Here is a 27,869-nt window from a genome sequence, read left to right as displayed (position 1 = left end):
CAAAAAAACCTTAAAACAGACCTTTTTCCTAGAATACTCCTTGGCTTCTACTGAAATCACAACCAGGACAGGAGTGATATATGTCAACATTTATTTCTCTCATGAGAACAAAATTCTTTTTTTAAACAATATAGGGCTGCTGCACAATCCCTAAAAGTCTAAATCAACCCTTTAAAAGGCCTAAACAGAGAAAAGAAATTACATTTTTGGCCTTAAACTTTTGTGACAGTCACATAGTCTCACAATGTTGTAAATAATGGCATTACTGACTTAAAACTTTACATGCCTCAGGTAAAGTGTCACTAAGAAAAAAAAACAACAACTTTCATTTGTAAAGCATTATAAGTACAGCCGTTTCTCAGGACATTGCTAGGCAAATTAGGAACAAAGTTGTACAAACGTACTACAAAACTAAACAAACTGCAAATGACCTGATAAAATCCTGCTTGGTATTCACCTATTTTTCAAAGAACAACTTCCACTCAGCTATTGCTTTCTTATATGCACTAGTGGCATCTTGATCATGGATGGCATCAGTTATTACCTCAGTTTGTATGACAGAGAGGACCGTTGCAACACATTTTGGGTATGTTAAGTGCAAGGTGTAGTAATATGCCATCAACACCAACATTCCTTCCCAGAAATCCTCCAAGGAGAGAGTGGTCACTGGTATGTTTCCTACAGCAACAATGCTGGTTGTTCCATCAAAAAGCAGCACTGGGGAGGAGAGAGGCCGCTTCTCCAGGTATAGCATTGCATCTTCACCCGGCTAGAAAAGCACAAAAAAAGGACAAATTCTTCAAGATTTTCAATGAAAGGGTTGCTGTGCATCCAAACAGCTTAAGACACAAAAAGCAATATCAAGAGTTTAGAATGCTCCAACTGATTTACTGTTGGAATAGAAGAAATAAATGTAAAATATCTGACTTACATAAATATGAAATTTTGGAAATGTACACAGCAAAATCTCCAGTGTTAAATTAACACTGGAGAGTGTCTATATGGGTCCACTCCTCTGAGTGTTAAATACAACACTGTTGAGTGTTAAATTAACACTTTGACAGTGTTATATGTTTAAAAGTAACCTAGTCAGTTTTGAAGATTAACAATGGCTAACACTGAGCAGTGCTGATTTTCTAACACTGGAATATTTCTAACATTTTGATTTATTTTCCAGTGTTAGAAAATCAGCACTGCTCAGTGTTAGTCTTTGTTAATCTTCAAAACTGACTAGGTTACTTTTAAACATATAACACTGTCAAAGGTGTTAATTTAACACTGGAGATTTTGCTGTGTATTAATTCTGAGCATGAATTTTCTCTAGTTTGCAGCATTTTTATCATGTCTATTTGTGCTTTTTTTCTCATTTGTTTTTTAAAACTATTTCTTTTAACTTTGTTACATATTCTAGTTTTTGAAGGCCTTTTTAAATATATCATTTTACTGCTTCTACTTGTATCCTAACTGCAATGTGCTTTTGCTCTGTGCTGCCTCTCTGGAGTAGGTTTTGAATAACAATTAAGAAATCCTGAATAAGGAGTAATTTAATCCCTGCTGAATTGAACTTCAACCCACTCTTATTAAGCAGGAAAAGCAAAATAATAATATTAATAATAACAATACAAGTAAATGGAGTACAAGTTACAGTGGCTGGTATTGCAGCTGTTCGCACCTTGAGGATATGAAGGAGAGCCTCACTGGCACTTCCCAGCCGCTTTGGTGGTGTAGTTTTTGAAGGAAAAAGAGATGGAAGTGCATTGAAGAGAGTGACAGTAAAATCCACTGTGAACGGAGAAAAGTATCTCAACAAAGCAATCCGAACATATCTGATGTGTGGATTTAATGTATGAAAAGGCCACTTACCTCCACGTACATCCAAGGGGAGAGGAGGTTTCAGGACCTTCTTCCAAATGCCATAGAACTGCACCTTCGAACAAAACTCTGCCCATCGACCCTTCATTTGATCTATGTATTTGCAGTTGGAGCCACCAATGATGCGACGCAGTTCATCCATCGCCTATGACAAAGTTGTGCTCAGTTAGTCAAGAACTAACTAAACCTATCCAGAGAAAAGCAAGGAATTTAACTGAAGGTAGTTGAACTTACATTTCGTATGTCTTTGAAGCACGGGTATGCTTCAAATATTTTTCTAGGCCTGTCTTCTTCCCTTGTAACATCTGCGTCAATAAAAGCTCGTCTGGCCTCAAACTCCAGGTCCAAAATTTGAGCGACGTCACTTTGGTTGGGTTTTGCATTGGGTTTCCTGTACATGTTGCTCAAGGTTTTGTAATGTCTTGCCTGCATCTTCAGGCTGTCATGGTCTGCTAGGGAAAGCAAAGAGCAATTGTAAGACATGGTGTAACTAGACTAAATTCAGATTTTTCTAATCAGTCATTTCTAGTAAGGTTGCATGGTTGTTTTTAAGTATAATATTTATGAGAATTAATGTTTAGGTTAAATATGTTTGAGTAATGAACTGACCCTATATGTCCTGATCATTTCCCTTTGTGTCCTTTTCTTATAATGATCATGGATTTATGTTAATTGTTAGTTTGAACAGAATCAAATATTAAAACGACAGTTTAAGATGCCCGTGAATAAAACTGTGGTGAAAATAAGGTAAAGGTTGTTTACTGTGTATATCGTTCACATCAGTGTGAACAGTGATTATGAGCTGATGGATAAAAATCTTTTAGGTAATTTGATCTATGACAGAAACACTGTGATAAGGCATGATAGATGTGACCAGCATGAGGATTTACATGTGTAAATAATCAGCACTGAGTAACACCCATTACAACACAAAGTGGTAAAATACTTACTATGGCTAACTGGCAAACTGGAATGAGGGATCTATCATATGTTGATTTTACACACCAACTCGAGTTAATGCCAAACCACTATGATTTTTGGAATAAACACTTAGAACGGGGTTCATTGCTGCAACCATATTTTGGAAAGAGCTGTAAGAGGAACCACAGTCAGACTGAGAGGTAGATAAGGGTGATGGTGGACTTACCAACAACATCATCTGGAGGTGCAGTTGAAGGACCTATATCAGACCTGGGTGCAGAGCATGAGGCTGACTTGGATAATAGTGGTAAAGCCAGCGTAGTATTGTTTGACGTAGTTGGTACAGTGGAGGGTAGCGGCAATTGGGATTCTTTCTCTGAGGAAAAAACAGAAGATGAACAGAATGTAATAACAGGGAATAGCTAGAAAGTTAAGGAAAATACTCAACACTGTATAAATCTTGTGATGCACTCTGAACAGAAAACTGAGGGCAGGTGGTCTCTTTGAAGTTTTAGATGTCCAAAAGTCATTAGTACAGCAGACCAAAGTACACACCTGCATTTGAGTTATCCTCGCTGAGGTCATCATTGCTCTCAAGAAGTATGGTATAGTCACTTGAACCACTTGCTTCACCACTTAGGTCACCTTCAGTCCCATTGTCTGTGTCATCTGAGCTGAAAAGAGTCTTCCTGGGCCTGCCTCGTTGTGGCATGGAGCCCTGCCTCTTCCTTGGAGACTTCATATTTTGGAGTCGTTTGTACAGTTTGGTGTAGATGGTCAGCTGTGGTAAAATAATATATATTTGTACATCCTTTTATTATCTCACTCAATTTTAGATATTGTAGTGGGTAAAGAATGACTTACGTATGGCATGTGTGTGTCAGCATCACGTAACATGGGGTAATAGTCGACAATCTTCTGTGACATTGCTCTCATTTCGAGTTTGGAGGGGTATGTTACTTCTTTCCCCATGGGACTAGCACGGAGGATTGCAACCATGCTGGTGACTGTGTTCCTTACAAGTCTGCAACAGAGCTCCTTCGACATCCTGCAGTCCTTTTCCTTTCCACTGTGGAGCAATGCAAAGTACTGACTGCGCACCATGTCCAACTCTGAATCTGTATACACCACATACTCTGGTGGGTCTGGCATTTTCATTTTTTTGTCAGCAGTGTAGGAAATGGGAGTGGAAGTTTGAGGCTGACATTGTGACACATCAAAGCCGAAGGGGTTACTCTCGCTTCGATGGAAAGTGTTGGCATCTTGGTCAGTACTCTTAAACTATAACAGTTGTGTGATATAAACAAAAATACACAATTAGGAAAATTAATGCTAGACAATATGGACCGTAATCATCTTCTTAGTGGTATAATATGTATTTACCTTTTGGCTGATAAAATCCCAAATCTTCTTTCTACGGAAGAAATTTTCATGGCCCGGAAAAAGATCCTTTAGGTCATCCCGGGTAAAGCTTCTCAAAGTTTCCTCATCAATATTCGCAGCTGTAAAAGAGAAAAACAACTTCAAAAGGGATATTTATTTCTCTTTTCCTGGGCGTGGCTTATTACATGTCGAGGTCATTTTTTGTCAATAAATGTATTTTAGCAATAAGTAATATTAACAGGATAAAATGTCAAACTTAAAACAGTTTATCAAATATTTGTGAATGCAATAAAACTATTTTTGGGTGTCTTCAAGAATGATGTTCCAAGTCTATTTAGGCAACGACAGCTCAAGGCTATAATGTGGATAAAGGTCAGAGTAGAGTGCAATCCTAGCTCCAAGTTTCAGAAATGATGCTAACAGATGCTAAGGCTGCTTAGCTAACGTACCAAAATAACTGAAAAATAAGACTTACCCTGCAACACAGACAGTATGGCATCATCAAACTTGTCCATGCCGTGACAGCAGTTCTCTAGTTCGTTCCAAAGCCTCCACTCACAGTGCCTGGAAATATCCTACAGCTTAAATAAGATCATTTAGCTAAAATTAACACATTAGCTAGATTGCTAACTAGCAGCCCTCACAAAACACGACTTTATCTTAATAACACCGTTGTACCATAGTATTTTTCAAATCAACTTAATGTTACCAACCTTAAATTACTGTTCACTTTGTTTAGATAAATAATTTTGATCTTCCTAACGGTCCTGATGGTTAACAAAGCAGGGGAAAAGAGTTTGTCCCGCGTGAAAGTAACGTCACGACAGGAACTGAGAATGCGCATGCAGAAAATTATTTATATTCAATTTTTTTTAAGTAAAAAAAAAAAGAAAATAAAAATATAAATTCAGTCTTAAACACTTATTGCCTAAAAATAAATATAACTGATGTAATTTAAACCTGAAAAATTGGATAATTAAGGATACATATATTTTTAAAATTGCCTACGTTTCCCATGGTCCCACACTCTCATCTGTGGCCTTCAGTGGAGAGCGGTAAAGTAAAGCTGCATTGCTACAGCGCGAAAACAGTTCACCATGGCGCTCTGGAGATGTATGATCTGTTTTATCTTTGTTTCTTTAACTCTGAAGGTGCTCCTTAGCCACATAAATGCAGCTCATGGTCGAAGGCAGGATTTTTGGGTTTACTGTGGAATAGATGGCTGTGAACAAGATTTCAGAGTTTTTAACTCATTCTTTCGCCACATTAAACGGACGCACCCTCTGTATTTGACGAATGGAAGCCCACCAAGAGGATGGAGGATCCCCCCAACATCCCACTCTTTAGGATCGGAAAATTTTGGTGTTTCAGTCTTTACCAACTGTAGTACTGCAACAACAACCAGCACCGTGGAAATATCAACTGGTGGATCTTTGGCTGAAGTGCAGGAGCCTCAGGTTGTTGACAGCCCGATCACGGTAAGTGTTAAACTAAATAAAATGTAGTGTGGCTTCTGATGACAAATTTAGCTATGTCTAACTCCTCGTATTTGGTCCTATATTACTTTTAATCCTTTTCTCCATTTTTAGTCAAGAGAAATTTAACGAGATCTCGCGATATTATACCGCTAGATATTGTTCTTCAAACTGTTACAAGCGATTTCCACTATGGTTGGATTTTAAATCACAATTTCATCCTGCAGGATGAAATAAAAAATAAATAAACAGAATAGCAGTTCAGTGTAGATAGTACAGGCTATGCTGCAGCCGGAGAAGGCACACACTCTGCGGCTGGCATGTCTCCTGGTGAAGTTTGCATCAAAGACACTCTCAGCGCGCTTAAATCTTTCAATGTGGCAGCAATTTGGGTATCTCGTAGGAATTATAAGTGGTGAATACGGTTTCAGGTAAGACACAGAGTATTTGGAAGCACTGTAAAAAAAATCTGTTGGCCAGAAATACTGCCAAAACATGGATAAGAATGATTTTCTTGAAAATTAAATAAATTAATAAATGCATACAATAAAATATATCCATATACTAATACTAACATAAATTCTGAGTGCAAATCTAAATTACGTGATTTAAAAATACATAAATAATTTAATAAATACAACAAACATGTAAAGAAACTAATATCTAAGTGCAAACAAAAATTCATTATTTAAAAAGATAAAATCTCATTCTCATGAATCCAATCCCTAGCCTCATCAAAAAAATGGACAACCCCTTTTTTATTGTTTCTTTGTCTTTGATTTCTTTTCCATTTCTTTTTTCTTTATTCCAAAGAATGAATATTATATTATCTTATATTATATTGAATATTCACAACTGTAACACTAGTCACTGTCATGCACTTTGTTTTTTAATGGACCAATCATTAGGTGTAACTGATTATACCTGTTATGTAAGAATTTCTATAATTGGCCAGGAATTTGGAGTAACTTTGTTTTTCTGCTCTAAAGGAAGAAGCTGTTGCTACAACATCCTTTACCAGACATGATATTACCAGATCTGCTGCAGCTTTTGCTATCTGTGTTCAAGAACAGTGCCACTTATCACAGGTATGTTATAGTCTTAATGGATCAATACATTACATAAGGCAATCAATGTCTTACTTGTTCATAATGGAATTCAGAATTATTATTATTTTATATAAATGCAGAATAAGTTACTTTTATTTCAAATGTTTTCACAGAGAACGGTCAAACATATCATCTCAGGAGTGCAACAGTATCAGGCTGTTCTTTTGGATACGCTCAAGGAAAGAATGAAGACAGTGTTTGAAGATAATGCCGAGGGAACCACTCAGCTTCAAGATGAGGCTTTGGCTACATTTGATAAATTCATGGATCCTTTCTCCACCATTGCATATGGACAGTGTAGAGCCATAGGGGAAATGTTCTGTCCAGTCAACGCAGAGGAAGTAATAGTATCCCAGAAGATATGTTGGGTAAAGCAAGGTCTTTCAAGGGTCATGTCTTTAAGGAACAAAAGTTTTTACTATGTACCATTAATTGAAAGTCTAAAGCAGTTAATGACTAATGAGAGAATCTTTACCATGTTGAACACTGCACCACAAAGAAGCAGAGAGGGATTCTTCTATGATTTTAGAGACGGGTCCCTCTTTACATCTCACCCCTTGTTTTCTCAGAGGCCAAATGCATTGCAATTAATACTGTACACAGATGAAATTGAAATATGTAACCCCTTAGGGTCCCATGCTTCTGCAAACAAATTGGTCATGTTTTATTATACTTTAGGAAATATTGATCCAAAATTTAGGTCAAAGTTAGCTGCAATACGACTTCTTGCTATTGCTAAAGCAAATGACATTTCTCAGTGGGGTATTGATGTTGTACTGAAAAGAATACTTCAAGATCTATCACTGCTTTACAATGGTGTAAGGATTAAAATGTCAAATGGTGAAATTGAATTGTTTGGTGCTGTTATAGCCATTTGCGGAGACACGCTAGCCCAGCATGAGATTGCTGGCTTTAAAGAAGGGATTGGTTTTGCTTATAGCAAATGTAGACACTGTGAATGCAACTTTGATGATATGCAAAGTGTTTTTGAGGAGAAGAAGTTTGTTCAAAGAACTCTGGAGAAACATATCAGGCAGTGTTTTGAAATAGATAAAGCAAGCACAGATTTATTGAAAGCGTCCCTCAAAACTACTTATGGAATCAATAGAAGAAGCAGACTAGTTGATGTTCCTGCATTTGACCTGATCAAACAAACTCCACAGGACATAATGCATGTTTTTTTTGAATGGAAGTTAAATTTGTATTAAAACACCTAATTCTCTCAGGACAATTGGAATTAGACAAGTTTAATTCAGACATTCAAAATTTTCCTTACTCACCTCTTGAAATACGGGATAAACCATGTCCTATTAGCTTTGGCACTTTAGCGGCTAACGACAACAAATTGAAACAGTCTTGTGGACAGATGCTAATTCTTTTAAAAATATTACTTTTTCTTTTGTATGGTGTGGAGAGTGAGTATGTTGTATTTATTAGAAAGTTAATTATGATAATTCAAATAGTTCTTGCTCCCATTATTTCTTTACAAACTGTATTGCAACTGAGAAGTATGATTGAAGAACACCTGTATCAGTTCAAGCAACTTTTTCCCGAAGCCAATATAATACCTAAGCAACATTATATGTTGCATCTTCCCAGTCAAATCTTATCCCTTGGACCTTTAATAAGGAGTATGTGCATGCGCTTTGAGGCAAAGCACTCCTATTTTAAACAGTGGGCTTCTAAGTAAAATTTTAAAAATGTTTGTAAATCCCTTGCAAACCACAATCAATTTCTTGAGTGTTGTCAAAATGAAATAGGCACTGAACATCCTATTTTTGCGAAAGAAAAGGAATCCGGGCCAGTATCAGCTAAAAATAATGAATATGTTAGGAAAAAAATTAAAGAATTTTTTGGAATAGATGTCATGCAGTCTGTTGTCTCAGTGAAATGGTATGTTCTAAATGGCAATAAATACATTGCTGGGAAGTCCATGATTATTGCAGACGTGGATGGCACTTTCCCTGTGTTTGGACTGATAAAGGATATCTTTTTGATTGACTCATCTTTTATTGCTTTTGAGTACCAACGCTATGAAACTTTGAATTTAAATGAAGACTTATTGGCATATGAAGTAACTGTGCCCATTGTTGCTCAAGCTACAGAATTAGCCCATGAGCTCATAGATTATACTTCATACTTTTCTATTAGTTTTAGGGACAGTGTGTTTGTGCCAATCAAATACAGTCTTTCTGATATTATTTCCCATAGAAATCACCCTTAAGATTAGGGTTGCACCAAGTATTGGCTTAGTGTAGTTTGTGATGATATCAGTTGACAGTCATTAAATGTTCCCTAAACCAATGTCAATGTTGTACCACATAATGCTGGCATGCTGTGACAAACAGCTGTCTTTGAAATGTGATTTGTATCATAAATTGTGGTTAATTTTTTTCCTTTATATGTACAACTTTGAAGTCAGACATGATTTTGAATAAATCATATTTTCAACAGGTGCCTTGTGTGAATTTCCTAAATCAAGCAAATTGAGTTTGTCACTCTATCTTGAAACAAGTGATATTTTGAGAGACATCTGGTGAGAGACCTAATGTAGGCTATTTTAAGAGTTATTCTTCCCATTTCTGGATTTCTGTACTAATATAGACACAATTATATGGTTATTCTCAATTTAAGTTTATTATCTAAAATCCAGACTTAGAAACAAGTAAATCTTTTTTAAAACAAGGCAAATAATCTGGCCTGTCTAAAAATTGGATTTTAAATCATGGCAAGCACCAGATAATTTGCAGTGTATTAATGTAGAAGCAGACACCTCCACCTTTGGTCTTACCAGAGAGAGAGGCCTGCCGGTCCGCGCGCAGCAGATGAAAACCCTCCAGCTTTAGCACGCTGTCCGGGATGTCCTCACAGAGCCACGATTCCGTAAAACATAAGACACAGGAGGAGGCAAAGTCTCTGTTCATGCTTCTCATCAGGGCCAGTTCGTCTGTCTTATTCCTGAGTGAGCGTACATTGGAAAGGAAGATCCCAGGAAGAGCAGTTCGCAGTCCACGTCTCCTCAGACGCACGAGTGCGCCAGCTCGCTTACCTCTCTTTCGGCGTCTCACTTTCCTGATCAGAGTCTGCAGTAAATCTGCCGCAGATGCGACAAATATTGGAAGTAAATCCACAGGTGTTGTAGTCCTGTGGTTAAGAAGCTCTTCTCTGGTGTAAGAATATCCAGAGGAGTGCCCAGACACAGAAGTTATGCACAAAAACAAGACAGAAGTAACGCACTGAAGCACCAGGGCATCCATACGCGGCGCCATTATGATGGCTATAAGGTTGATTACGTCGATTAAGCATCATGAGGTGGCGCGTGAGGGGTGGTTCCCTATTTTTTATTTATTTATTTTTGTTGTTGCTGGGAGTTGGAACCCTATTAGTTAGGTTGCTTAATATTTATGCTAAGTACTCTTTAAAATACCAGAATAGGGAGGATGGTGTAGGTTTAAGTTTATTAGATTGATCAGTATTGCTGAACTATGAAAATTTTTTTTTGTGTATAGGTATAACAGAATAGCTTTAGTATAGTTGTTGTTTTAAACTTGGGTATGAACTTACAGACTTGCAAAATGCAGCAAGATATTTTAAAAAACAGTTTTGTTGATTAAAAAACACTATATCGGATTCATATCGGTATCGGCAGATATCCAAATTTATGATATCGGTATCGGACATAAAAAAGTGGTATCGTGCCATCTCTAGTCTGGACAGGATATCACTTCATGATATATCATGTGAGATTACTTTGAAAAGGCTACGCGATATGTGAGACTGTCTGATTTGGAAGTCTTTTGCGGGGTTTTTTTTTTGGTAGTGCTAATGGGAGAACCACTTTTTAATAACAACAACATCAACCCCATCTCTGGCGCCGGGGCCCACCTCTCAATTTTAAATCCATGACATTGAGAGTTCTTGGGAGGGGCCGTGCTAACACCTGCTGCTCTCTGGCAGCAGCACCATGCTCTCCCGTGTTTTAAAGGCACCTTAGAACAACACGCAGCAACACTACACATGAGCGAGAGGAGGGAGGTTTAGGGTCTTCACACACCCCTGTTGTCTGCTGGCCATCGGGGCGGGGGTGCTGGGAGGAGGTGTTGGCCGTCCGATTGGGATCTGGGATGCGGGGCCTCCCTGCTGCTGCGGAGCCTGGGGCGGTCTGCTTGCCTCCACCCCGGGGGAAAGGGTAACATCTCCTGGGTCTAGGTGCCGTTTCCCCCTCCAGGGGTGAGGGTACCTGGACCTGGGGTATAGAGTTTGTTTGGAGAGTGTGATTGTGTGTACAGTGTCCATGTATGTCTATCCCTACGTTGGGTGAGTGCTGAGTATTTGTATATGTGTGCATGAGGGTGGGAATGCATGTTTGTGCCTGTGTGTGCTTTTCTGTGTTTATATGTCAGGTCGGGTCTTACACTCCACCTCTCTGGGAACTCCCGGGCCCTCCAAAGGCCTATCTCGCCTCACCACACTCCCTGCCGGTAACTGATGCCCTCAGGGGTCGGTGCGCTGGTGGTTCTTGGTGTCCGGGGCTGGGTGCTCAGGTATGTACCAGCTCACTCCCGGTGACTACTTGGCGGGGCCTGGTGCCTGTTGCTCGGTCAGGCCTCTTCCGGGGCAAAGGGGGCCCTCGGGCCTCTGGGCCTACGGCTCGGTTCTCTCTGGCACAGTTGGCTGCCGGCAGAGCCGGCGGGCACACCACTGCAGCCCCCTCTGGCTTCTGTTCCGTGACTACTGGGTGACCCCTCATCTGGGGCTCTCCTCAGCTCTTACCAGGAGGGTGGCACGGATGCCCCTCCGGTGGTCCTCCTTGGGCTCTCGCACTCTGGGGCCTCTGGATGTCTGGAGGCTGGATCTCCTCCATGCCTGCTTCATGCCCTGGGGGACGGGGCTATGGCTCTCTACATCCTCTAGCAGACCATTACATGTGGAAACCATTTGAATACAAGCGCGCTGATCCACACAGGTGTGCACACGGGTGTTCACTGTTCATAGACATAAACTACACCTTTATTGGCTGCTATTTCCAAGCACATTATGCGCTGTCGGTCCTGCTTGCTACACAACAACATTCAATATTTAGTATTTACTGCTGTTTACACTTGGCTAGTGTTGTGTTTAGTATGTTGCTCTGTTTTTTTTTTTTTTTTTTTTGGCTTGTTTTCTCTTCTTTTTCTCTCAACAGGTGATCCAGGAGATTTTTTTTTCTCTTTCTCTTTTTAAGTGCCCTTTCTCAATGGCCCTCTTCCCTTCTGTTTTTCTTTTCCTTCATCTTTCTTTCTCCCTTTCCTATCCCTCAGTCATGTCTGTCCCGTCTGTAACAACTGAAAATAAAATAAAATAAACAATAACAACAAAGGTTGATCAAATGGACCAATACGGCAAGGCTGTGATGATCCGTTTGGCAAAGTAAATCCAATGGGTATCCTTGTTGGTCTTCAGATAACAATTCTGACAGCTAAGGAACCAAATGGGACAGGCAAAAAAAAAAAAAAAAACCAAAAAAACCAACAACAACAAAAGCAACAACAATAATCAATAATAATAAAAATAATAATCATCATCATCATCATCACCATCATAATAAAGCTTACATAAGAGAGTTCAGGCTGCAGTGAAGAATAAAGGTCATTACACCAGCACTGACTATCAAGCTCATTAGAATTATACAAACTGTCTTGATGGATGCTCAGTCATCCAGGTAAGGAATCAATCTCCAGAAATATTGATTCTGTTCATCTGCATGTGACGTTTTCTGTGGGAGAAGCATTTCATCACTCATTCAAGTGACTTTTTTGGTCTCAGCTGACTGCAGTTTTCTCCAACCTTTTAAACAGTACATTTGCATAATGACTGAAACTAGCACCACTGGCGAACAATGGGCTGTGTGGTCAGTTTATTGATCATTAATATGCAAATTATGCAGATGATGGTGAAAGATGTACCCGTAGGGCCCCTCCATGATTCAGAGATGGTCTTTCCCTTTTCATGTAAATGGCCTCCTTGACTCCCCACTCAAACCAGCGTTTCTCCCTGTCCATGATGCACGGACTACACTGCCCCTGAGGCTACATTCTTTATGGCTATGCCTGTAACACTCTGCCTATTGCCTTCATATTAAATCATTTTTTGAATATTGAATTTTTAAAAATATTTCCTCACGTCATTATGCAGGCCGCAAGTAGAGGTGACATGGGCCGCGAGATTTAGACACAGGCATTAGAGCCTCTTAATGCGTGTTTTGTTTGGGTTTCCACCGGCGTGGAATTACCAAAAATAGAGAGGGCATAGCCTAACATATTGTAATGACCTGGCTGGGGTTGTTAGCCAGGTGCATTCTGGGTATTGTGTTGTCTGTGTTTTCTATCGTTCTGCTAGTTCCTATGTGTTTGATTCGCATGTTGTGTTAGTGTTATGTTAATGTAAGCCACAGTGAAGTTGATGTGTGTTCTGTGGAGTGGGTTGAATTGGCATGGTTGGCTGACACCGCGACTCTATGTGGTGGTAGCGTGATAGGGGTTCGGTGTCAGCAGCGTTACGTTGTTGTAGAAAAAGATGGTAAATAAATGGCTGGTGTGAACCACTACTGCCTCCTGCTGGATCATTTGGGGATTATCAGTCTGTTGCCGAGTCGCTCGGGGTCGTGCGGTGTATGAGGCACGAGCGCTCTCCATTCGCTGTGAAGTTTGGCGATAGCTGCTAGCACCCCGCTAGCCGTTTTAGCTAGTGAGCAGTTTAGCCAGTTTAGCTCCACTAACCCACGGTCGTTACAATTGGTGTCAGAAGTGGGATTCATGAGTGTCTAGCAGACACTATGGAGCCAACCATAGGCGAATTAGAGCGTATAATCCGAGACAACAGCTCGCTTCTGGAAAGCATGGCTGCCGAGACCCAGCGGAGAAGATCCGAGCTGGGGCGGCCAGAGGGCCACAGCGCGCCCTGGAACAGCCACCCCCTGCTCTCCCTGTGACGGGAGGGGATTCATGGGGCCACACCACAGCTTCCTGGCAGGACGGCTGCTAAGCTACAGCACTACACTGGGGCGACGCAGCTGGAGCCGTACCTGGCCCAAGTCACGCTGGCTGCCACTCACAACGGGTGGGGTCGAGAAGAGACTGCCACCCACCTGGCGCTTGCACTGGAGGGCCCAGCGCTCCAGGTTCTGCTGGACCTGCCCCCAGAGGAGCAGCGCGACCTCCGGGCTTTGACCACGGCGCTCGGCAGACGGTTTGGACAGAGACCACCAGCCGAACAGAGCAGGGAGGAGCTGGCTTGCCGACGCGAGGGAGAGAGCCTGGGGTCCTTTGCTGCGGACGTCCGCCTCTATGCCCGACGGGGCTATCCGACATTCCCAGGAGCGGCGCGAGAGGAGCTGGGTCTCCACGCCTTCCTGAGGGGCCTCACACCGGAGAGGTTGTGACAGCATGTCCGGCTGTCATCCCCCCGAGACCTGGAGGAGGCATTGAGGGAGGCTGAGCGGGCTGAGGAGGTGCTGTGGGGCGAGCCAGTGACCCGACGATCGGCCAGGATGGTCGAGCGAGAGATGAACGCGTCCCAGTCGGATGAGGAGGAGGAGGCCAGACGAGCCCAATCAGAGGCAGTTCCCCGTCGGAGGCGCCGGACGGACTGCTGTTATCGGTGCGGGGAACCCGGTCACCTCGCCCGGAACTGTCCCGCACCTAGTCCTCGGAGCCGAGCGACATCACCGACGGGAAACGGCCACGGGGTGGGACAGTGAGGGAACCCCCACCCCAATCGTTAAACCCTCTCCATGACACTCATCCCGTGGTGGGCCGCTGTGGGTCCACCCGTGGACTGTACCTGGACTGTATAGTTGATGGACGGTCTTGCCGGGCCCTGGTAGACACGGGGTCCACCATCTGCTTGCTGCGAAGGGGGGTGCTCCCGGAGACGGGTGGCTCATTGCCGAAAGACTGGACCCCTACTCACACAGCGTTGTACACTGTCACAGGAGAAAAGACTGTGATGCCGGGGAAAAAGACTCTGCAGGTGGTGGTGGGAACGAACAGTGTGAACCATGAGTTCTGGCTTGCCGACATAACAGACGAGTGCATTGTTGGACTGGACTTGCTGGCCCACTGGGGGGCACGGGTCGATGTGCCGGGAGTTGCCATCCACCTTGGTGCTGAGACCGTGCAGCTCCAAGTGGGCCGCGGTAGCCAGGGACAGACCCCCACCCCACCAGCACCCCCAAAGCCCTCGCACCCCGCAGCTCCATGCCACAGCCAGGGGCCGAGGGCGGCAAGGGTGCGGAAGAGGACCCAGGGGGTGGACGTAAGCAGGGACAACATCCCGCAGCCAGAGTCGCCGCCTAGCTCGGCAGTCTCCCCGTCACCTGAGACTGTCGCGGCAGTAGAGGAGCTTGGGCGGCGAAGTGGGGTGCACCTCAGTGCGACACAGCAGCGGCAGTTGCAGAGCCTCTTGGCAGAGTTTATGGACACTTGCCGCCAGGGAAGAAGACTGCACAAGGACGGGCCTGGTGCAACACACTATAGACACTGGAGCAGCTGCTCCAATCCGGCTGCGGCCCCACCGCCTGCCCCTCGCCAAACGCCAAGCTGCCGAGGGACTGATAAAAGAGATGGCAGCTAATGGCGTCATTGAACCCTCGGATAGTCCATGGCAGGCGCCTGGAGGAGCTGGACCGGGGTCCGACATCGGCAGCAGCAGAACCTGAGGGTGTGGATGAAGGGCAGGAACCTTTCACCGCGGCGGAGCTACAGCAGCACCAGGTGAGCGATCCAGCGCTGGGGATGGTGAGGGACTGGATGGAGGCAGGGACACAGCCAGACTGGTCCGCCGTGTCTTCCCAAGGGCCCGAGACAAAGTCGCTGTACTCCCAGTGGAACAGCCTGGAGCTCCATGGCGGTGTAATCTACCGGCGGTGGCGAGCGCCAGACGGGGGAGGCGACATACTCCAGCTCCTGGTTCCCCGGGCCTTGCGGCCTGAGGTCCTCCGCTGGGTCCATGGGGCTGCAGGTACTGGCCATTTTGGGAATGGCAAGACGTTGCGACGGCTGGTCGCGATGGATTATTTCTCAAAGTGGCCAGAGGCGTACACGGTGCCGGATCAGAGTGCGGTGACGACGGCGCGGACTCTGGTGGATGAGATGTTCACACGGTTTGGTGTACCGGAGGAGCTCCATAGCGACCAAGGGAGGAACTTTGAGAGCCAGGTGCTGGGAGAAGTGTGTCGGAGGCTGGGGGTGAGAAAAACGAGGACCACCCCCCTCCATCCTCAGAGCGATGGTGTGGTTGAGCGGTTCAACCGCACGCTGGCCACCCAGCTGGCCATCCTGACCAGCCAACATCAGAGGGACTGGGACCAACACCTGCCCCTTGTTTTGTGGGCGTATCGAACAGCAGTGCAGGAGTCAAGTCAGTGTACTCCTGCAGCATTGATGTTCGGAAGGGAGCTCCGAACCCCGGTGGACTTTGTGTTCGGAGCGCCCCCTGAGCCGGAGATTGCTGGTGGACCAGAGATGGACTACTTCCGGCGGCTCAGGGAGCGGTTGCACACGGTGCATCAACTGGCAAGACGGACATTGGAGGGAGCCGGGGCCCGCCAGAAACGGGCGTATGATACCCGTGCGCACGGTCCTATGCTGGGGGCCGGAGATCGGGTCTGGGTGTTCTGCCCCCAGAGGAAGTGGGGGCTGACCCCCAAGCTCATGAGCCACTGGCAAGGCCCGGGCGAGATCCTGGAACAGCTGTCGGAGGTGGTCTTCAGAGTCCGGATGCCGGGGCGGGGAAGGCGGGTGGTGCTACACAAGGACCGGCTGGCGCCATACCATCCGCTTGCCCCCAACCCACAGGCTGGTGTGCAGCCTGGGGACTCCTTGCCCCCTACACCCGGCCCGAATGGGGGCGACATGGATTCCCAGTCAAGGCCGAAGCGTACTCGACGCCGGCCCGGACATTTGCTGGACTACAGAGTGGACAGTTAAGGTTGTAGGGACACTAAACCTTTTTGGGAGGGGGCTGTGTAATGACCTGGCTGGGGTTGTTAGCCAGGTGCATTCTGGGTATTGTGTTGTCTGTGTTTTCTATCGTTCTGCTAGTTTCTATGTGTTTGATTCGCATGTTGTGTTAGTGTTATGTTAATGTAAGCCACAGTGAAGTTGATGTGTGATCTGTGGAGTGTGTTGAATTGGCATGGTTGGCTGACACCGCGACTCTATGTGGTGGTAGCGTGATAGGGGTTCGGTGTCAGCAGCGTTACATTGTTGTAGAAAAAGATGGTAAATAAATGGCTGGTGTGAACCACTACTGCCTCCTGCTGGATCATTTGGGGGGTCGTGCGGTGTATGAGGCACGAGCGCTCTCCATTTGCTGTGAAGTTTAGCGATAGCTGCTAGCACCCCGCTAGCCGTTTTAGCTAGTGAGCAGTTTAGCCAGTTTAGCTCCACTAACCCAAGGTCGTTACAATATGAAACAGGTAAAGACCGCTGTGTAATCCATTTATTTCACAAAGTAACAGTATTCTGAATGCAACCCTTTTAAACAGTAACTGTAACGGAATACAGTTACTCATATTTTGTATTTTAACCCTTGTATGGTGTTCGGGTCTGTGAGACCCGTTTTCAGTTTTCCTCAAAAGAAAAATTAAACAATTAATTATTTTTTCAACCTGAAATTCATTGGCTTTGGCTTATTTTCTGTGAAGAACATAAATCCGAACTAATTTTCAATGACCTCATACTGTACCTCCCCCCACGCATTTACATTACATACAAGGTGTTCGGGTCCACTGGACCCAGGTCTAATAAAAGTGTTGAAAGTGCAGGTCCTGTGTTCCCACACTCTGTCTTCCTCCTTTCTGGTGCTGCTGATAGTGTTTTCTTCCCCTCCTGCTCGCGCACAAAGTTGCAACATTGTTGAAAATTCAACTATCAACACCGTCTGCCCTTACATTCCCACACATTTTACCCTCTTTCTTGAGGGATCCAAATTTTATTTTCTCATACCCTGTCCCACCTGCAAATTAGGGGCATAATACTATAAATAAGACTTTGCCAGTGTGGTTCCTTATCACAACTGATCAAGATGGCAAAAGATTATCTGCTGCGAGGGCCATCCAATTGATTTTGGAAGAGGGGCTTCGGATGATGATGTTGACAAAGAGGTTTCAGAATATTTCACATTTCTGAAAATTCAGAGTCTGACAGTGACTTTGAAGAAGAGGAAGAGGTTGAGCACCATTTAGTAACAAAACAAAGACGAGTACCCCATCTGCAGCCAGCTCCAGGACCAGAACAAGCCCACCAGACAGCAAGTGAAGAAATATGGATGTCAATAACTGGTGAAATTGAATGGTCTTCTTGCCCAAGAAATAAGCCACCCTGCAGAGCTGTTACTGTGATAAGCCAGGGCCAACACGGCTGACAGTTACTCATGTGCAGGACATCAAGTCTTCATTTGAGCTTTTCATCCCAGATTCCATCCAGAAAATTATTCTGGATTGCAGTAATCCAGAAGGAAGGTGTGTTTTTGGAGAGAGGTGGAAGGAGATGGACCAAATTCATCTAAGAACCCCAAAGGCCTACTTTGGGGTTCTTATCCTTGCAGGAGTTTTCAGGTCCAAAGGGGAATCCACAGAATCCCTGTGGGATGCAGAAACCGGCAAGAACCTTTCCGTGCATCAATGTCTCTGGAAAACTTCCACAACATTTCCAGGATTATCCGTTATGATAACCGAGACGACAGACCAGCTCGACGGCAGTGAGACAAGCTAGATGCCATCAGGACAGTGTGGGATATTGAACAAAAAACTATGTATTGTTAGTATATATGGTCCAAATGTTGATGAACCCTCATTCTTCCACGGTTTTTTTAGTGCACTCTCTGAACACCTTGATTGCACACTCATTCTTGGCGGTGACCTCAACCTTGGACTAAATGAAGAAATGGATAGGCTCAACACAACAGGAACTCAGCGTAATTGGCAGTCCACAAATATAATCAAACAGTATATGAATGACTTTGGTCTTTGCGATGCATGGCGCTCTCTTCACCCCACCAGTAAGGAATATACTTTTTTCTCGCATGTTCATCACTCTTACTCTCGTCTGGATTATTTTTTGGTCAGCAGCTCACTGCTGTGTGACATTTCAGACACTGAGATTCATCCTATAGCTGTCAGCAATCATGCTCCTGTATCTTTAACACTAATACACAAGAATAATACTACGCCAAGTAAAAACTGGAGATTTAATATATCACTACTTAAAGATGAAGACTTTATTAAATACTTTAAAAAGGAATGGACTTCATATTTAGACTTTAATGACACTCCCGGAATATCTGCTTCTGTTCTATGGGAAGCAGGGAAAGCTGTGATGAGAGGTAAAATAATTTCTTTCTCATCACACAAAAAGAAAGAAGAAAACAAAAATATTCAGGAATTAGAAAAAAACATCAAATCACTAGAAGAAGCCTACGCGTCCCACCAAGATCAGGAAACATTGAACAAAATATGCAAAACAAAACTAGAATTAAATGAAACTATTAATAAAAAAACACAATTCCTTATACAAAGACTTCGCTTGCAGAATTTTGAACACAGTAACAAATCAGGTCGATTTCTAGCTAACCAGCTAAAAATAAATAAAGAAAAAATAACTATATGTGCTGCTAAAGATTTATCGGGGAACACAATATATGATCCTGGAAGAATAAACAACATTTTTAGGGATTTCTATGAAACTTTATACTCACCACAAATAAACCCATCTAAAAATGAAATTGATCTGTTTCTTGACAACGTAACTCTTCCAAAATTACTAGACAGTCAAGCAACGGAACTGGATTCGCCACTGACGCCAAGTGAACTCCAGGAAGCCCTGATAAGTATGCCCAATAATAAGGCTCCAGGTCCAGACGGCTTCCCTGCAGAATTCTACAAAGAATTCTGGACAATTTTGGCACCAGTATTCCACAGCATGTTGCAGGAAATCGAGGAAAAGGGCAGACTACCACCAAATATGAATTCTGCCAACATTAGTCTCCTGCTAAAACCAGGCAAAGACCCTTTATTTCCCTCAAGCTATCGTCCAATTTCTCTTTTAAATGTAGACCTTAAAATAATCTGCAAAGCTCTCTCAAAGAGATTAGAGAAAATGACCCCCCTCTTAATTCATCCTGACCAAACTGGTTTCATAAAAGGTCGGCACTCCTCAACAAACACTCGTAGATTACTTAATTTAATAGACTACTCATACGATAAAAACATCGAAACCATAATATTATCTCTAGATGCAGAAAAAGCATTTGACAGAGTTAATTGGAAATTTTTATTCGCAACTTTACACAAATTTGGTTTTGGAAACTCTTTCATAAACTGGATAAGAATATTATACAATTCCCCAACGGCTCGTATCAGAACAAATGACCAGACATCCTCCAGCTTCTGTCTCCTGAGGGGCACCAGACAGGGATGCCCACTCTCCCCTTCACTTTTTGCAATTTTTATCGAACCTCTAGCAGCAGCATTTAGACAGGCTACAACAATTAAGGGCATAAAATGTAAGAACATAGAACATAAAATCAGTCTCTATGCGGATGATGTGTTGCTTTTTCTGCAAAACACACAAACCAACCTCTCTGAGGTAATTACTTTAATAAACTGGTTTTCAAGAGTTTCAGATTATTCAATTAACTGGCCAAAATCTACAGTTCTCCCCATTAACTGCTCCTTCCATAATTCTTCCTCTGCCCCACTGCAATCCGGAAATATTAAATATTTAGGTATTAATGTCTCTCCTAAGCTTTCAGACTTAACTAAACTAAACCACATCCCACTTCTAAAGAAAGTAGAAGGCGATCTGACTAGATGGAAATCTTTACCCATATCACTCATGGGAAGGGTCGCCACTATAAAAATGATGATCTTGCCAAAAATAAATTACTTATTTTTGATGATCCCTAACAAACCATCACAAGATTGGTTCAGATCTCTGGATTCATATATTTCCAAATTCCTTTGGAAAGATAAACCCCCGCGTATTAGCTTAAAAACGCTACAAAGAACCAAGGATAGAGGAGGATTAGATCTGCCTAATTTTCACCAATACTTCTTAGCCAACAGGCTTCAGTTCATCTCAGAATGGTTAAAACATACCTTCTTAGTTGAGCCCTGGCTAGATGTTGAACAGGCACTATGCAAGGATCTAGAGATTTCAGACCTACCATTTATTAGCTCAAACATCAAAAGACATGAATGCTTTAAAAGTATCAACATCAGCTTTTCTCTAACAGCATGGTGGGAGTTTCTAAAAATAACGGAGTCTTCATTAATCCCATGCAAACGTACACCTATCTGGAATAACCCTGACATATTACAAAACAATAATATGATTAATTTCCCAGAATGGAGTTGTAAAGGAATTAAATACTTAGAACATATACTAGAGGGAACAGAATTTATTCCATTTGACAGACTAGTTGAACAATATGGGATCAACAAGACAAGGTTTTTAGAATATCAACAAATTAAATCCATAGTAAAAAAGAAATTTAACCTCAGTCAAGTTGAATTACAAACACCACTAAGTGCGGCACATTTTCTTACTCTTAAATCCCCCAAATTATTATCTAAAATATACAGAACACTTTCTAAATTAGATGAATCAATATCCCTTCCTACTGCAAAGTGGGAAGCAGATTTATCAGTCAACCTAGACCAAAACTTCTGGTCTCAGATTTGCTTAAAAACTTTTAAATTAATTAAAAATCCCAGTCTGCAATTAATACAATACAAAATACTTCATAGAGTGCACTATACAGGTCATCGGATGTTCAAGATGGGCTTTATATCTTCCAACAACTGCTCACACTGTCAAGGCAACACACCAGACAATTACATCCACGCTCTTTGGTTCTGTCCACCAGTGCAAAAGTTTTGGCGCGAGATATGTGAAGACTTATCAAAGTGTCTGAAATGTAACATTCCAACTTCCCCCTTAGTGTGTCTACTGGGCAGCTTAGATAATGTCACTTCAGAAAAGAATATAGCCCATATGATCTTCACTGCCCTATGCATAGCCAAGAAAACAGTCCTCATGAACTGGAAAAATAAAAATAATCTTAATTCTAACCAATATAGAAATTATCTATTAGATTACATTAGTCTTGACACAGCCTCTGCCACCACATTAGATCAATTGCTCTGGGCCCCTTTTATCAGCTCCATCACCTAGTGGGGGTGGGGGGTCATAGTTTGGTCCCGCCTTCACTGTTGTGATTGGTGAGGGGGTAGGGACAGGCTTAGGGCGTCGGGGGGTTCCCCGGAGGCATCTTCCTTGGGGGGCTCAACCCGGGGTAGCGGTCACGTCCGGTTGGGGGCTCTGTTGGCTCTCAGGTGACTGTTTCCTCGCGGCTGCGTGCAGCGGGGCTAGGGGAGGGTCTGTGCTGACGGACGTGGGTTACTGACCTGGCAACCTGGCTGCCCCTGGGTGGGTCCGGGATGGGCGTGAGGTTCTGGAGGCGCTCCGTCTCTGGCTGGGGCCCGGGCCGGGCCTCGGGGGCTTGGGTCCTGGCTGGTGTGTTGCCGGGGTTGTGGGCGGGTGGGTGCATGGAGGCCCGGCCCTGGAGCAGGGTGCCGCCGGTGCGTCGAGCCGCCTGGGGGGCTCTTCAACTGGTGGGGGGGATGGTCACATCTTGCAGGAGCTTTCTTCTCTTCAGGAACTCTCTGCAAGAGGGGGAGATACAGGAGAGGTGGAGGAAGATCTCAGCCTGGGCGTTTACCGTCTTATGTAGTCTGGAAGATGTGTGGATGGTGGGGTGGGTGCAGTTTTCTCTGTGGTGGGGTTGGGTGGACTGTCCAGGGCTCTGTGGAGCCGGAGGGCGCTACTGCACTGGGCCCCGGTCTGATGGGCCTGGGCCCCCCTTCCCTGGCGGGTCGCGGAGGGTGGGAGTGCCTACTGGGGTCAGCGGGGGAGCTGGCCCCAGGGAGGGGTTACCTGCCCCTCCCTTCCTTCCCTCCCCATCTCCAGCTGCCTCCCTCTTCCCGCTCCTCCACAACCACCCACACATGCAGGGCCTTGGAGTGGGGGTGTGTCACCAGGGTGCAGAGGAGGCTACCCCCCCCCCCCCCCCTGTCCCCTTCTGGCTGCCTCTGCCTCAATTTTATCCCACAACTTAGACATTCACATTATTCACACTCTCATTACACATACATATAGGATCTTGGGGGTGGGCACTATCACGGAGTCCAAATTACCATCAGGGTGTATACCTCACCCCTGACGTCGTTGCCCACCTCTCAATTTTAAATACACTTAGTCATTGAGGGCTAGCAGGAGGGACTATGCGCTTACCTGCTGCTCCTTGGCAGGTAGCTCCATGCCCTCCTGGGTTTTAATTGCACCTTAGAACACATATGCATCAACACTACAATGAGCGGGTGGAGGGAGGTTTGGAGTCTTCTCCCACCCCCATTCTCTGCGGCCTGCTGGAGCAGGAGGGCTAGTAGGAGGAGTTGGCCGTCCGACTGCGGTCTGGGGTGTGGGGCCTCCCTGCTGCTGCGGAGTCGGGGTGGTCTGCCTCTCCCCACCGCAGGGAAAAGGGTAACACCACCTGGGTCTGGGTGCAATTCCCCCCTCCAGGGGCAAGGGTACATAGACCCGGTTTGTAGAGTACGCTTGGGGAGTGTGATTGTGTGTACAGCGTCTCTTTATGTCTGTCTCCACGTTGGTTGAGTGTGGAGTGAGTGCATATGAGAGCATGAGGGTGGGAATGGATGTTTGTGTCTGTGTGTGCCCGTATGTCTGTGTCTATATGTCAGGTTGGGTATCAGACGCCACCTCTCTGGGGACACCTCAGGCCCTCCAAGGTTTGGAGGCCTATCTCCACCCACCACCACTTCCCCTGCCGGTGGCGGACTCCCTCAGGTGTCGGTGTGTTGGTGGTTCTTTGTGTCTGGGGGTGGGCGTCCGGGTACACACCGGCTCACTCCTTGGCGGCCGCTTGTCGAGGCCTGGGGCCTGGGGCTCGCTCGGGCTCGCTCGGGCCCCTTTGGAGGTGGGGTGCCCCCGGCCTCTCGGCCTGGGGCTCGGTCACTCAGGCACAGCTGGGGGCCGGCGGAGCTCACGGGCGCGTCACTGCAACTCCCCCTGACTTCTGCTCCGTGGCTGCTGAGTGAGCCCTCATCTGGGACTCTCCTCAGCTCTTACTGGAACAGTGGCGCGGCTGCCCCTCTGTTGGTCTTCCATGGTCTCTTGTGTTCTGGGGGCCTCTGGATGTCTGGAGTTTTGATCTCCTCCATACCCACTTCACACCCTGGAGGACGGGGCTGTGGCCCCCCCCACACTCCCTAGCAGATCATTACATGGAGAAACCTTTGGAATGCAAGCATGCTGATCCACACAGGTATGCACACATGGGTATTCACAGACGTGGACTAAAGCTTTCTTGGCTGCTGCCTCAAAGCACACTGTGCGCTGTCTATCTTGCGTGCTGCACAATATCGTTTATTATTTAGTAAATATTGATATCTATGACTAGCTAGTTTATTGTGATGGTGCTTTGTTTTCTCTATTATTATGTTGCTCTTTGTTGTTTGCTGTCTCCTCTGTTTGTTTTTTTTGTTTGTTTTTTTTTTTCTCCATACAGGTGACCCAGGAGTTCTTTTTTTTTTTTTCTCTCTCTTCCCCCCCCTTCTCACCGTCTCTTCTCCCCTTTGGTTTTCTTTCTTTCTCTCCCCCTCTTTCTCTCATTCATTCCCCCTGTCCTATTTATTAAAAAAAAAAAAAAAAAAAAAAATGACAAAGGATGAACTGAAGCTCTGCCATCACGTAATGTCGCATACTGCTGTTTCTGATGTCATTAAAAAAAAAAAAAAAAAAAGGACAGTGTGGGATAAGTGGGTGCACCACCTCCCCCTGTTTTACAAACCTGGGCCTAATGTCACCATTGATGAGCAGCTGATCCCATGTGTAAATGTGTTGTGTCTTTCCACTCACTCCACTTGATTACAACTGATTTAATTTTTTATAACATTTTATAAAAAAAACAAAACAAAAAAAAAACGAGAAGCACATTAATTCATAAATGTGATCTAACAAAGGTAAAGGGAAAAAATTAACCATGTTTACTGTTCATATGGCTTGTAATTGGGATGAAGTAAACATCTGTTGAGTAATTTAACATAAAATTGTTTAATAGTGTTAATTTGGAAAGCCAAAACTCAAGCGGGTCCACCAGACCCATGAACACTGGCTGAGTAACAAAAATATGAACACCACACAAGGGTTAAATACGTAACGTCGGTACAGATATTCCGTTACTCCCCAACACTGCCCAAAAGACACGTTGATGGTTTGGAGAAAGTAATTATTGAAGTTAACTCAGAAAGATCAATTGGAGAAAAAGAGTCTAATAGAATATCAATGGTACTAAAAGCAGCTGTAGATAATATTACAGATGATTATGGGTAATTTGTTCTCTAATTGTGACCCGTGGTAGGTACCTATTTAAAATAGGACAGAGCCGTAGGCGCACAGTCAGTTAAAAAGGGTTTAATTTTTAGTACAAAATAAAAGTAACGGTGTAACAGCGGCACCTAAAAACAATTAAAAACTTTACTTCATGTAACCTGGACGTGTGTCCCTCTATCTATAAGAGATGATCTATACTGCTCGCCCAAGTGCAATGTCTACAATATCCAAATCTAGGTTTGGGAAGGAGATTGGCGGTAGCAACTCTGTAAGAGCAATAAGACTTCCAACCCACATAACACGCACGACCACAGGTTTGTGAAACAAAGTTTGCTTTATATATATTTTCTTTGGATCAGTTCCCTTTGCTCATTCTCAATGTAGGGATACCTTCAAATGCAGTAACCATGGGACAGGCTCACAGTCATAAGAGGGCATATCAAAAACATGGTGGGCATACATGTTAGCTTTCAAAGCACCTAAATGCTTTTTCATCCTATCTAGCTTTGTGGAACGGCGGTCTTCCTCAGTTCTCAGCATGAGGAGGAATTCGGGAAATGTTAGTGGATTTCCCTTTTTGCACTCTAACTGTAAGCCGATGATGATGCTCTGATCCCAACAGCCCCTACAAAACTGTCTGAGCAAATGATCATTGGAATTTTCAACTGAGGCTCCCCCACTAGAAATTGCTCTTGTGAGGAGGCTATGGAGCCTGTTCAAGTATGCTGATGGCTTCTCTCCACTATCTTGGTTAGAGCCGAGAAATGCCGCAAACAACTCCTCTCCATCCTCCACAACACCAAAAGCAGAGTCAAGTTGAGTGATGTTGACACTTGGTGGTGAAGAGATGCCAAGAGGCTTCACAACATCAGCTGCTGGACTCAGCAAGCTCTCAAGAATCCTTCTCACCTTGTGAGCATCATTCAAGGAAGGATCGTTAAAGAGAAGATCAACTTGGGTGCGCCATGTTTCGTAGTCCACCTCACCGTTTGGCCTTGGGATCCGCCCAGAGAAGGTGCGCAACCTTATTTGTGGGGATGGTGAAGTGGTGGACTCACTTCGGATGACATGCTCCACAATCAATTTCTGGATCTGGTAGGGGGTTAAAAACATCCTCACTGATGTGGACTGGGCTCGTTGGTAAACTAGCAGATGCACTATGAACATGTGTGGGCTCTGCAGACTCATTTTGATCATTATTAGGTGTGTTAGCATTTTGAGCTGCATAGGGCTGTGTAGCATTACTGTGTACATCATGTGATGTGCCCTGGTTCCCCTGCAGTTCCTCCTGAAGCACACTCAAGAAACCTTTCCTGCCACTGCCTGCGACAGGCCTTAGTTCGCCCAGGTATCTGCGAGCTATCTCCCTCCCCACTGCTGTAAAATAAATGTAAAATGTAATGTAAAATAAAATTGCACATTAATGTAACAATTTCCTTTTATAAATGTGCAATGTGGCTATAGTAATGGGGACCATTATGTAACTGTCAAAGTACATGTAAATGCAAAATGTGGACTGAACTCACATGTGGACTTATTCACCAGACTAATTTAGTAAATAATCCTCATCTTGACGTCTGCTCATATTGGAATATTTAAGGAAGTGTGCAGCTCTCATCATACTGCTCCCTTCTTTTAACAAAAGCCATTTTAAACACAGGTGTAAATCCAATCCAATCCAATCCAATTTTATTTATAAAGCACTTTAAAATACCCAGCACAGGAACAAAGTGCTGTACAGAAAATAAGTTAAAACAATAGAATAACAAAAAACAGCAAATTAAATAAATAAAACACATAAGACATAAAATTAAAAATGAAAAATTGTTTTGCCTCTCTATGTTTATCAAACATACCAGTGAGCCAGTTCATCTCAGTACAGCAGGGCATCAATAAATGTTAATAATTATCTTTGTGTTTGCCATGCAAGGACACATTCAAACAGCTTCTGTGAAAAGGGCCAATCAGCAGGTTTAAAAAGAGACTAGGGCCCAGTTTCAGTGTCCACACTAACAAACATCACCTGTTTGTGTAGCAGGATTGCTTAAGTGTGAGAGTTCATGGGTCCAGGATGGTCTGGACTAGAGATGGACCGATCTGATATTACGTATCGGTCCGATACTGACCTAAATTACTGGATCGGATATCGGAGAAAAATAAAAAATGTAATCCGATCCATTAAATATCACGAAAGCACCTCACAAAACTTGCAACACGCCGTAACTCACCTCAGAACGTTAGCACGTCGGAGCAGTATGCATCACATGATAGAGCGGCTGTGGCATGCGGGACCTGTCGGTGGTCTGGATAGCATTTGGAGCTTCTCTAGCAACCTGGCATTTCATCTCCGACAAAGTTATCCCCGAGAGAAGTAAAGCAAGTGTGTAAGTCCATCTCTGAATGTTTGTAAAGCATTCCCATGTTAAGCTTAACAAGCGACTGCCTCTCGCTCTCCAGCTGCTACTTCAATCGTGAAACTGCTTAATGATCAGCTGATCGGCTTTTCTGTCGCGAGTCCGTCTCTCTTGTTTGTTTTTGGCCCACTTTGCACTAGAAAGAGGAAACCAGCGGCTGAACAACAGCAGAACGTTTAAGCTTGATAAGCTGTTGTTAGAATTTATTTAATATTACTTTCTAGACCAGGATCTTTTTCT

General features: G+C 44.1%; 2 protein-coding genes across 6 annotated transcripts; one reads left to right on the top strand and one right to left on the bottom strand.

The window, feature by feature from the left end:
• Positions 1–19: 19 nt before the first annotated feature.
• On the bottom strand, positions 20–27,869 carry LOC146548683 (uncharacterized). Of its 5 annotated transcripts, none has more exons than XM_085263029.1 (10): positions 4,890–8,176; positions 4,652–4,740; positions 4,177–4,295; positions 3,658–4,074; positions 3,349–3,574; positions 3,020–3,169; positions 2,107–2,324; positions 1,864–2,017; positions 1,673–1,782; positions 20–769 (listed from the first exon to the last, which is right to left on the bottom strand). In XM_085263029.1, the coding sequence occupies exons 1-10, from the start codon at positions 5,018–5,020 to the stop codon at positions 458–460; spliced, it is 1,926 nt and encodes a 641-aa protein (XP_085119155.1). In that variant the 5' UTR covers positions 5,021–8,176; the 3' UTR covers positions 20–457. The 5 variants fall into 5 exon arrangements, with proteins under 5 accessions (XP_085119155.1, XP_085119151.1, XP_085119150.1 ...); XM_085263025.1 differs by lacking the exon at positions 4,890–8,176 and adding an exon at positions 27,444–27,869 and having other exon boundaries at positions 64–769; positions 4,652–4,757; XM_085263024.1 differs by lacking the exon at positions 4,890–8,176 and adding an exon at positions 27,444–27,869 and having other exon boundaries at positions 64–769.
• On the top strand, positions 6,862–9,178 carry LOC146548684 (uncharacterized). Its single transcript, XM_085263389.1, has one exon. It carries the CDS (start codon positions 6,862–6,864, stop codon positions 7,966–7,968), a length of 1,107 nt encoding a protein of 368 aa, XP_085119515.1. The 3' UTR covers positions 7,969–9,178.

The sequence above is a fragment of the Mchenga conophoros genome, linkage group LG22 (genome assembly GCF_057382185.1).
Source record: "Mchenga conophoros isolate Kocher_MC1m ecotype Shallow Benthic linkage group LG22, M_conophoros_male_GT1.1, whole genome shotgun sequence".
Classification (NCBI taxonomy): domain Eukaryota; kingdom Metazoa; phylum Chordata; class Actinopteri; order Cichliformes; family Cichlidae; genus Mchenga; species Mchenga conophoros.
This window is presented reverse-complemented; position numbering and strand designations above follow the sequence as displayed.

Coding starts and splice junctions, on each gene's coding strand:
- LOC146548683 (XM_085263029.1), bottom strand. CDS start 5,020: ATGCGCATTCTCAGTTCCTGTCGTGACGTTACTTTCACGCGGGACAAA. Junction 2,018..2,106: donor GCTTCAAAGACATACGAAAT/GTAAGTTCAACT, acceptor ACTTTGTCATAG/GCGATGGATGAACTGCGTCG. Junction 1,783..1,863: donor CCCCTTGGATGTACGTGGAG/GTAAGTGGCCTT, acceptor CTCCGTTCACAG/TGGATTTTACTGTCACTCTC.
- LOC146548684 (XM_085263389.1), top strand. CDS start 6,862: ATGTTTTCACAGAGAACGGTCAAACATATCATCTCAGGAGTGCAACAG.